Source organism: Galdieria sulphuraria, assembly GCF_000341285.1.
Source record: "Galdieria sulphuraria unplaced genomic scaffold scaf_28, whole genome shotgun sequence".
Classification (NCBI taxonomy): domain Eukaryota; phylum Rhodophyta; class Bangiophyceae; order Galdieriales; family Galdieriaceae; genus Galdieria; species Galdieria sulphuraria.
In genome coordinates, this window is record NW_005178447.1 from 4840 (window position 1) to 15125 (window position 10286).

At 35.5% G+C, this 10286-nt stretch overlaps 3 protein-coding genes across 3 annotated transcripts; 2 read left to right on the forward strand and 1 right to left on the reverse strand.

The window, feature by feature from the left end:
- Nucleotides 1-466: 466 nt before the first annotated feature.
- On the reverse strand, nt 467-2581 carry Gasu_34400 (uncharacterized protein). Its single transcript, XM_005705507.1, has 5 exons — nt 1922-2581; nt 1755-1788; nt 1575-1711; nt 1297-1443; nt 467-1196 (listed from the first exon to the last, which is right to left on the reverse strand). Exons 2-5 carry the CDS (start codon nt 1778-1780, stop codon nt 1147-1149), a joined length of 360 nt encoding a protein of 119 aa, XP_005705564.1. The 5' UTR covers nt 1781-1788; nt 1922-2581; the 3' UTR covers nt 467-1146.
- A 1860-nt stretch (nt 2582-4441) lies between these two features.
- On the forward strand, nt 4442-6715 carry Gasu_34410 (archaeal ATPase). Its single transcript, XM_005705508.1, has one exon. It carries the CDS (start codon nt 4534-4536, stop codon nt 6649-6651), a length of 2118 nt encoding a protein of 705 aa, XP_005705565.1. The 5' UTR covers nt 4442-4533; the 3' UTR covers nt 6652-6715.
- A 1846-nt stretch (nt 6716-8561) lies between these two features.
- Nucleotides 8562-10272, forward strand: Gasu_34420 (archaeal ATPase). Its single transcript, XM_005705509.1, has one exon. The coding sequence runs from the start codon at nt 8586-8588 to the stop codon at nt 10203-10205; it is 1620 nt and encodes a 539-aa protein (XP_005705566.1). The 5' UTR covers nt 8562-8585; the 3' UTR covers nt 10206-10272.
- The last annotated feature ends 14 nt before the right edge of the window (nt 10273-10286 follow it).

The window sequence follows — 10286 nt, forward strand, 5'->3', positions numbered from 1 at the left end:
ACAGAAATAGTCGTAAGTGTGCAAATAATGCCCTTTTATTTTGTAAAGTCAACAATACAATTTTCCTTTATAGTAAAAAAATAGGTCAAATTCGTACTTTTATGACAAAAACTATTATTAATATTCCATATACTACTAACCAATACACTATGGCTTTCTCTTGTTGTCGTTGTTGTTGTCTTTTTACAATTCCAAGTAAATAAAACAATGACACTTTTCCTCTCATGCCAACAACGAAGAAAAAAGTAAAAGATAGAAACACAAGTCATTATCTTTGTAGAATTGATGACTCTGCCATACTGTACTAGGCTCGGGCTCATATTTGTTGTTGCTGCTGTTTTGGCTGAATTTCAAGTAGTGGCGAATGGTTTGATTTTGCTGTGATAATCGAAAAATGCTTTATGGTTCGTGTCAATGTATGTGCAAACCACTTTGTTCGTCTGCATATGCTTTCTAAGAATTATTTACCAAAAAGTTGGACTTTATCTTCAGAGTCAAACCAAAAACTCTAGTCGGACACGATGACATCAATGTGTACACTTGTGTAACACTGTAGAAGTTCAACCAATCCTTCATGAATGTCTTTCAGAGCTACTTTGTATACTATCCAAACGCAACCTGTTTGCACAAAATGTTGTGTCTCCTTTTCACCTTTTTGACAGCTACAACTACCACTATTTTCAACAGAATGACCTTCAGTGTGTTGAAAAGAAAAAACAGATCAGCAGCACTCTTGAAAAGGCAAATACTGTTATACACAAGTCGCCTTGTTTCCCATTCACACCGTACTACTAATGTTACCCTCCTCTTCAACTATATAAGGACCAAAGACGATTTGCAATAGATGCCTTTCAGAAACAGCAGCAATACTGGCTTCAACACTATCACTCTTACGACTTTAGACAAAACTTAACTTTTGGTAAACCCAGTAATTCAAAAAAACAAAGGCGTTTCTCAAAACGGACTAATAGCTACAGTCGCCATCGTCACAACTCTTTACCCAGGTGAACACAACCAAGATTTTTCAACAGTGTCCTTTTCCCTGCTTTATTTCATGGTTCTCAACAAGGTGAGTATATTTTGAACTGAAAACTTTTCCCTTGCTTTCAAAATACAAGTTTATTCAGCTTTCGTTTTCACAAACTGTCAAACCTTATGGGTGTCGTTTTCCATATTCGAATCAATAGAGAATTGATCTAAAAGCACAACAATACAAACAATCATTGAAAATAAGCAATGATGGACTCAAGACTTTCCTATGCTATCCTGAGAAATGCCTGTTGCAGAGTTACAGACCGATTTCTCCATCTTGAAAAGAGTCATATAGAAGGCAAAAAAAACTACTATACGGAATATAATTCTGTGAACTGACCAAAACACTCAACTGAGAGTCTGACTGGTTTCTTGTTCTTGCAGAATATCTTGGAAATATCAACCCAAAGACTGATTCTCAACAACAGACTACAAGTAGACTATCAACTGCTAATACATACGCAAAACTGCTCTGAAACAATTATCAATAAAAATAAAAAAACTTGTGAGACAACTAGTTGACTAAAGTACCAAAACTCAACCACAGCTTGAATTCCTTTGTCTTTGCTCTCTTCTCGACAACGCTAATCTCAAATTTCCATACAAGACCAAAAGTGAAATAAAAACAAGTGTTGCATAAAGTATATAAACTCCAAAGAGATAATAAAAGTTGTAAATACTAAAAAGAAACTACAGTCTACTTGGAACTCAGAGCTCAGGACTCGATGGACTGTTCTAAAAGAAACATTTGAAGGGCTTAAAAAAGAAACGCAGATAATAGAAATTCACTTGTCCAACTAAAACGAACGAAGAATTCGCTTTAGAAATGAAAGTCGGAAAAGTTTCAATAGCAAACTTGAACCAGGTCCACAGCCTTGACAACACTCACTGAAACTTCCCTTTCATCCAACAATCAAACCATTGTGTTCATTTCTGATTGGATTATTATGAGAAGGATCGCTTTGTATTCTCTCCTTTCACTGGAGATATATTATTTTAAGTGACTAGTGAGTTTTATGAAAGAATATATTCCACTTGGAGATATGTAAAAAGTTTCTGGAACTATAAGTGTGCTAGATACAATCAATCTCACATCTCAGTATTGTTGTGAAACGAGAAGAACAGTGTCGTAACAAAGGTCCTCTCAACTCCCTAGCGACACTGTAGCCTTTTAACAGAGTTGAGTTTGATCAATCTTGTCTCTGCAAGGTAAATTTGAAACTACTTGTGACCCTATTTTGATAACAAATCAAGAACGGGTTTTGCTACAACCAGTTTTTGACTCGTTCACGATCTGAGAACCTTTCTTTGTTGGTCACTCAAAATTAAGGAAAGCTCCTTAAAGGTGCGAAACGGTCTTTTTCCAATTTCAATGACATTAACTCTGTTTGGCTTGCAAATTACGCTCAAGGAGCAATCTTTGTTCGATTACGAGTTATAAAGAAGAATAAATCGTATACTCAACTCTAGAATTGGAAAGTATACAGAGGACAGGACGATAATAAAAAACTGACCCAAGGTTGGGAATACTTTTGTCTATACACAAATTCGTACATAAACTACTTACGACAAGGAGGATCGAACCTCAAAAGTTACAAGGGTCTCGCTTTGTTCTCTACATAAAAGACTTGTAGAGAGTTTTAACTGGTATAACAACAGTAAAAGTGGTGATGCTTTTGCTTCTGCTTGCACATATATTTCAAGATTCATCTTTCCTTTTTACTTTGCCGAGAGGAGATGAAAGATTCTTATTTTTCCATTACTTCTCAATTTATATTCTTTTCTTTTCACTAGGAGACGAAATTTATCGAGTATATTTAAAAGAACAAGACCTTTACCGGTTTGGATAACAACCAAAATATAAATTTGAGATTTGACTTTGCAAAGGAATCAGATAAATTGTTTTATTTTATTCTGCTGAATATTGTTTGCGAGTTGACGACATTTTTATTCTTTGTAGAACAACTTGGATAAAAAGGCGTTTCTCTTCTTTTTCAAGTTTGACTTTCCCTAGTAGAAATGAACATTCCTTCTATAGATAGACCCGTTTTTTATACGAAACGTTGGGTTGTCTTTGATTCTCGTTACCAATATCCAAAAGGAAGCCTCTACTAGTGTACCCATCAGGTTATACTTCGCAAGAGTCTTCTTCCAAGTGCCTAACTCAAGGAACTTTTGTATAGTGACTCACTTATTCAATGAGCTGATGGTTGAGAGTGGAAGAAGATTAGGACTCAACTGGACAAATCGTTCCTTGATTATGCTGAGCTTTTAAAAGTTTTACCTTTTTTTATATTGGAAGAGATAATAGCCCTCTTGGAGTTATATCGTTCCTAAAGCAGCTTTGTACTTTCTATAGTTTGCTTTCTTGTATATCTTTAAAAGTTGTGGTTTTTACAAAGTTTATCGTACAAGAGGATGCAACAAAAGCCTTTAAACCTAAACAGTCATGTTTACCTTCAAAAACACCTCAAATGTATAGTCGACTACTGAGGAGAAAGAATTCAACTATGATTCAAATGATATGCAATGACAAGATACGAGAAGAGAGTCGCTAGAATAGACTCAATTCGACTGAATTGAATTTCTTCGAAAAATATATTTTCTCCTCTTAACAGAATCCACAGTATCAAATGCCACTATTTTCAGAGAAGAAAGAAACAGGAGTTATTGACTCTTACAGAAATTGAGTACTGATGATACACTTGAGTCAATGATGTTGCTGAGAGTTTGATAAAACCACGAGATATTTTGGATCCTTCTTAGCACATTTGTTTTGCTTTGTCTTTTGCTATCATCAACTTTTGTAGCTTTAGTGATAAACTGCTAGTTATGAAAGCGTAAGAAAGGAATTTGATGATTGCTGAGAATAAAGAAGTAAAGCAGCTTGCGGGTTTCTGCATTTCTACTAAATAATAATATTTCAACTGGAGCTTTTGAATAGACTACAAAAGAGAATGACTTGGTTCATAATCTAGTTCCGTGTTTCGAAATGAAGCAAAAGTGACGAAAAAACTATTCCATAAAATACAGAAAATCTAGAGAGAGACGTCTATGGAACAAATTCTTCATGAACAATCTATACTGCTTGGAACTCTCATGACTACTCTCGAAAATTCTGAAAGAAACTTTCTTATCTATGTGAGAATGGGCCATGTTCAATAGCTTTATACTCTCAAAGAGCATAAAAAACTTGTGAAATAAACATTGGCTTCCTTCCAATCCTTCTTGTACCCTATGAGAGTTACCATTATATTAGCATACGAGAATAAGAATATCGATAGTTCAAAAAGCCATATTGATCGTTCTTCCATAGTTGTAGTCATCTCAGTCCAAGCCATAAAGGGTATGACATAGTCATCAGTTGATACAGAAAACAAGTTGGATTGGTATCCTTTACTGTTTTCGTTGTTGTTGTTGTGACCGACAAACAGTCAATCGTTCATTTACTTATATTTGTACTCCGAAATAAACAGAAGATTGCTTAATTTCACTTTGGCGATGGCGAGCTTGGATGAAAAGTGGAAAGCTGTGGACAAGTTTAAGTCTGTTGTGGTAGATCGTGAAAGAGATGTTGTTCGAGTGACAAAAGAACTGTATGATCTTCATAGCAACAGAGAACAACTCAGGGGTATAACAAGCAGTTGCAACTATCGCTTGACCATACCATTTGCCCCCCATCTCTTTGGCTCAGGCAAAACGACCTTTGCCCGAACCTATTTGGAGTTGGTGCAAAGGTTTGGTGAAACTTTTCTGTCGACGTTTGCTTCAGACCCTTCGAGGAGAACCTTTTTGGAGAATTTGAAGAAGGCTTCGTTGCTCTTTGTGGATTTGAGGGAGTTGAAGCCCATAGACCCGATAGAGTTTTCTCGAAACCTGAAGTGGGCAGTGTACTATTTGTTAATCAAGGCTGCTTGTTTGCAATCAGGTCTTCCGCAACCAGACCCGGACGAATGTTTCAAGGAACTGAAACTTAGGAGTGATGCTTTGGTTCAGAAAATCCGTTCAATCTTAAACATTCCTTCCGATCAATATCTCCTTGTGGCATTTGACGAAGTTGGTGTGTTTGATACAAAGGCAACTTTGTTTGAACTGGAGAAGAATGACAAAGGTGTGGTTCGACCATACAATGACTTTATCGGTATCATTAGTCAATTGTGCGAAGAACCCGACTTGTTTTTTATAGTTATTGGGAAAAGCAAGGGTTTAAGTATTAAGAATGATGTAGCTTTTGGGCTATCAAGAGTTATACTACATTTTATCCCTTTATCACCTTTGGACGCTTCCAGTATCGTTGAATTCCTTGAAAAGAGTCTTCTAAAGACACCTACTCAAGAACCGGTTTGTAATGTCTTATGTAGTTCTTCATTTTCAGTAAATGAATTGGCAGATTCATTATTGGAATGTACAGGTGGAGTTCCTGGTTTGTTGACTCGTGCAGTAAATATGCTTTTGAATTATATAATAGCAAGAAACCAGCCTTTCATATCGAAAGAAGAATGTTTGACATGTATGAATGACTACGATTTCCGAAGAATTTGTGCTGAACCATTTGTGGAACGAATATTGAATTTGGACGAAGATAGAAAAAGTGTTTTTGATATACTTTTAAAGATGGCACTTTATCGTATACCGTTTAAAGTAGATGACATATTGACCTCGGAGTCCTTTTTATATGATGCAGTCACTGAAATGGGACTATATCGATATCCTATTGACCAGAATACTTTTCAAGTCCTAATTCCAAAAATATTTGTTGGAATCTTCAAGAAGGACCCTTCCATATCTTCTTTGGAAAAGATACTTCTTGGATCACTTGATGTCGAACCAGTAGATTGTTTCTTCTATTCAAAATGTCGTGTATTTGAAGGAATTGTTGCTTTACGACTAGTTTTGATGTTGTCTTCAAAGAATCGAAATGAGTTGAGGGAATTGTTGTGTCAATTGTCTCCAATATGGAAACAAATGAAACTTCCAATCAGTACAATATCACCTATTCACTATATCAAGTCTGTTGTTAGTTCTAGAGAAACAAGAAGTGAATCGAACAAGAGTCGAAGAACCTTTGCCAATACTGAATGGAATAAGATTATTCGAGACACACTTTATTTAGAGACCATTTACATTCCAGTGGACGCTACTTCTCATAGTCCTGATATTATATTCAAATTACAATCTCCTGTGGAACCCAAAGTTCTTACTGTTGGAGTTGCATGTAAAGGACGTTGGAAGTCGGAAGGAATTGGCTGGTCAGATATTATAGATGAAGCCAAGAAATTTTTAGATCCTGTTTATGATCAAGTCTTATCCAGTGCAATGGATTATCATCATTGTATGCTTATTATCGTTAGTACAAAGTTATCATTGAATGTTTCTAATGAGTTGGGTAATCAGAGTCGTTGTTACTCCAGTGGAATGTTTATTAGAAATGATTCGTTCAAAGTACCTGATAATTGTGAACTTGTTATTCTTTGTGAAAGAGATATCCAAATGCTGATTGACGAAGAAATATTGAATGGACTTGAAAGAGCATTTCATGTTTCTCATAATCCTACTTTTTGGGATTTTGGATTAGATTTACTTGATAGAATCCGTAACAGTTTCTTAAGTTGGCAATAGACTTTTACTCAATCCTTCACTTTGTGATTTCTTTTTAAGAGCAAGTAAACTCTTTTTTTTTATGTTTGAAACTTGGTTACATCTTACTTGCTTGTCTTTTGGACACCATACAGTCTTCCTTGAAAAGAGTTTATTAGCTGGCTTTCAAGGCTGGCTTATAATCGTTTCATGTCAATTTGCAATAATATTGCAGAGTTGTAGCAATGATTCAAAATGAATAGACTATACATACATACATGTTGATACAACTAGAATGAAAAATATCCTTTCTTGTCCAAATACTTAGTAAAATGGTTACCCAAAGGATATCTCAAAACATTCTTCAATTGTCTGCTATGTTGTCTTTCTAGTCTGTTGAAAAAAGACTAGTAACTCCTTTTACTATAATTTTCAAAGACTGAGACAGAAAAAGGTTGTTTGTAGATTTCACTTGGACTGTCCTTCCTGTCTTTTGTTAACTGAATAGAAGAGAGTTTTCCTCGGTTTTAGACCAAACGAAGGGAATGGCAGCAAAAACTTGAGGCTTCCTCTAACTTGAGAACCTGCACTGCGGTCTAAAAAAGAGTTTTAGCTTCTTGAAATTCGATAAAAGTTTAGATTCCTTTCGTTTTTATGTGTTTTTTTCAAACTGCATTTCTAGCCTTAGAATTCATATGAATGGCTCCTACAAATATGAAACTTGTTGGATCCAAGAGAAAACATAGCAAAGGTAAGAACAAATACTAAAAAGAGTATTTAAGTTTGCAATTCAAACTCTATCTCAAAAGTACTAACAACACTATATATCCAAACGCTGTTTTAGTGAATTAGACTGAAAACTCACCGATTCTCAGACAAGGAAAGTAACCCGGTTGCAAAGATGAAAAAATTTCGTTCAACTATCGATAGTACAAGAGACATCTTAAGTGACTCAACACATTTGGACACTGATAAAAACTTTCTATTTCAGAAAATCACCATTTACAGAGGAGTTCTATTTATATTGCATTGCAAAGGACAACTTTGAGAGTGGAACAGAATTGCTTCTAATTAGTCAAAGGAAACCATATCCAATCTTGAAGTATTGTCATTCCACAACAATCACTTGACCGATAACTTAGGAACTACAACGTATTTCAGCCAAGAGTCATGTTGGGTAAAAGTTCTTCAATATGGAGCGGCTTTCAGTTGGAGAATTGCTGAAGCTTTCAAGTTGGTACACTACTCGACCTTGACTCAAGTATAAAAGGCTTCTTCTTTAGCAAAATAATTTTTTGGTTCTGTCTTTTACTCTTTTTTCAGCATCGATGTGCAGAAAATGAACGATTATAGTTACTATATTTGAAGCCTTAATTGATGTCCTTATATAAGACGTATTCACAACTTGGTAAAAGTCAAACAAAGGATAGACAACTTGTGTAGCTATTACATCAATAATGGCTTGTATTTAATGATAAGTCAGTATGACAGTCTACATAATACACTCCTCCAAATTCAATTAGATATTTTTGTATTTATAAACTGTACTACGAACGGTTACAAACTAACAGACTTCCCATTCATTGCAATTCTCTGTTTCCCACTGTATTTCGTCTGTAACTTACAAAAAGCTTGTATCTAATTAGACTTGTATATAGGAGTTTGCGTGTAAGATAGTGTGGAAGATAGTAGAAAAACTCTCTTACAGTATACAAGCCATAGAAAGAGTACCCATCAATCTAATTCACCACAAAAACTCATAGAAACCTATTTCTTGTCTATAGTAAAAGAAAGTTTCTAGTTATGAGACAAGCAACAAAATATTCCTGCTTTCTCTCTATTGTCATTGTGAGTCTAGAAGTGTCAAAGAGATGAGTTTTACCAATAACCAAATAAAGCAATCGCTCGAACAATAAAACATACAGTCCTTCCAACTCCTTTGAAAGTGAATTGATTTCGGATTGGCGGCGTGTAAAATGAGTTTGAGTGAACCGTTGATAGATAGAAAAGAAGATGTTTATTCTATTCTTCGAACTTATTTCCACCAGTTTTCTTCAGTTGACGGAGAATTGAACAATGTACGTCCTGCAGCTTGCTTTTCCCCTCAGGTCTTTGGAGCTGGCAAGAGTTTTGTTGGAGAAAATTTTTTAGAGTTTTTAAAAAAATTCGCCGACGAAGAAGAAGAGCAGACGAAGACGGAGGTTTTCAACAAGAGCTCATCGGGAAAAGTTGAATTGAAGATTTTTTCTTGGAAACACTTTGCGGAAAACACTTTGTCAGTTGGCTTAAAACTAGAAGAGAGCTTTTCTCGTGCTCCTTTTCCAAGGTTTCTAGAGGCTTTGATGAATAACATAATTTTGAACGCTTACCGACAAAATGGTAAAGATAGGGACGCTCTTCAGATAGCTGAAAGGACGGTAAAGAATTTTGATATCGTAGGAGCTATTGATTATCTTCTCGAACAATTTCAGAAACGATATTTATTTTTGATGATAGACGAACTTAGCCACCTGAGTGACCTCACCAAATACTATAGTGAACTCGACGAGAAACAGTTTATCGAGTCTGACCGAAAATATGTACCTTTTCGGAAGTTTTTCCGCGTTTTGCGTGAATTGTTGATTACAGGAAAGGTAATCGTCTATTTGGCAGGTCGAACCGATCAAATCTCAGCCCCCCTGTCTGATGCTCGCTCCAGTAGTGTCACCCTCCATATGTTGCGGTTGAATCCCTTTAACATCCATGATATTAACGAATATATTGAGCTGGCAACTTATAGTGGAAAGTCCTTGAAGGACTGGTTATTGCCCTCAGATGATTTACGATATCGATTCGTAGAATTGTTGAAAAAGAAGACAGGAGGTATTCCGTTGATTGTAAGGAATACTTTATTAGCCCTAGTAGAGAAAGTTGCAAACTTATCTCAACCTGTTATCAACGATGAAAATATGGAACCCTTATTAGATAGAATCTTTCACTTGGTACTACTAGAGTCGGTGACGTTTATTGTTCCAGAGATACTAGATTCCGCAACCCTTCTTCGATATCAATTTGTCCTTTTGAATTATCAGCTCGGAACAATTTTTCCAATTGACTTTGTAATTACTCTATGTGGAACGAGAACTTATTTGATGGACTTGCTTGCAACTTTTGGGTTTTATTCTGAAAGTTGTGGAATTGACGGGATTGATATGGGCATTGAATTCAAGATTGGTTGTTGTGAATTTATATTGAGAGCTCATAGCAACTACAACTTTTTCCGTGAGGCTACTGAACTCTTTCCTTTATCTCCGTTTAGTTATATTCCCGACACTTCAACAGCAAAGGGAGTCTTCTTTGAATTTGTATTTATGAAGATCTTTCGTTTTCGCTTATTAACTTTTCTTCATTCTAATTCCTGGCCTATTGTACATTCTGCTATTCCAGGAATTTTCCAGGGTTCTTTTATTGAACAGGACAATGTTTCTTATTCTATGGAATCTACAAAATCTTATGATATACCCATCTTGAGAAATGTCTCTGATTCATTTTCTGACTATTATAGAGAACATTTACAACGTTGTGGTATTTTTGTTCCAAAAGATGGCAATTCATAGTGGCCCTGATGCATATGTTGTATTCCATAATGGACAAACACGTTATGTTGTTGGATTTTCATTTACATTTTATCACAAAAC

Coding starts and splice junctions, on each gene's coding strand:
- Gasu_34400 (XM_005705507.1), bottom strand. CDS start 1,780: ATGTTTCTTTTAGAACAGTCCATCGA. Junction 1,712..1,754: donor CTTTTAGAACAGTCCATCGA/GTCCTGAGCTCT, acceptor GTTTCTTTTTAG/TATTTACAACTTTTATTATC. Junction 1,197..1,296: donor TTTTCAAGATGGAGAAATCG/GTCTGTAACTCT, acceptor TTGTGCTTTTAG/ATCAATTCTCTATTGATTCG.
- Gasu_34410 (XM_005705508.1), top strand. CDS start 4,534: ATGGCGAGCTTGGATGAAAAGTGGAAAGCTGTGGACAAGTTTAAGTCT.
- Gasu_34420 (XM_005705509.1), top strand. CDS start 8,586: ATGAGTTTGAGTGAACCGTTGATAGATAGAAAAGAAGATGTTTATTCT.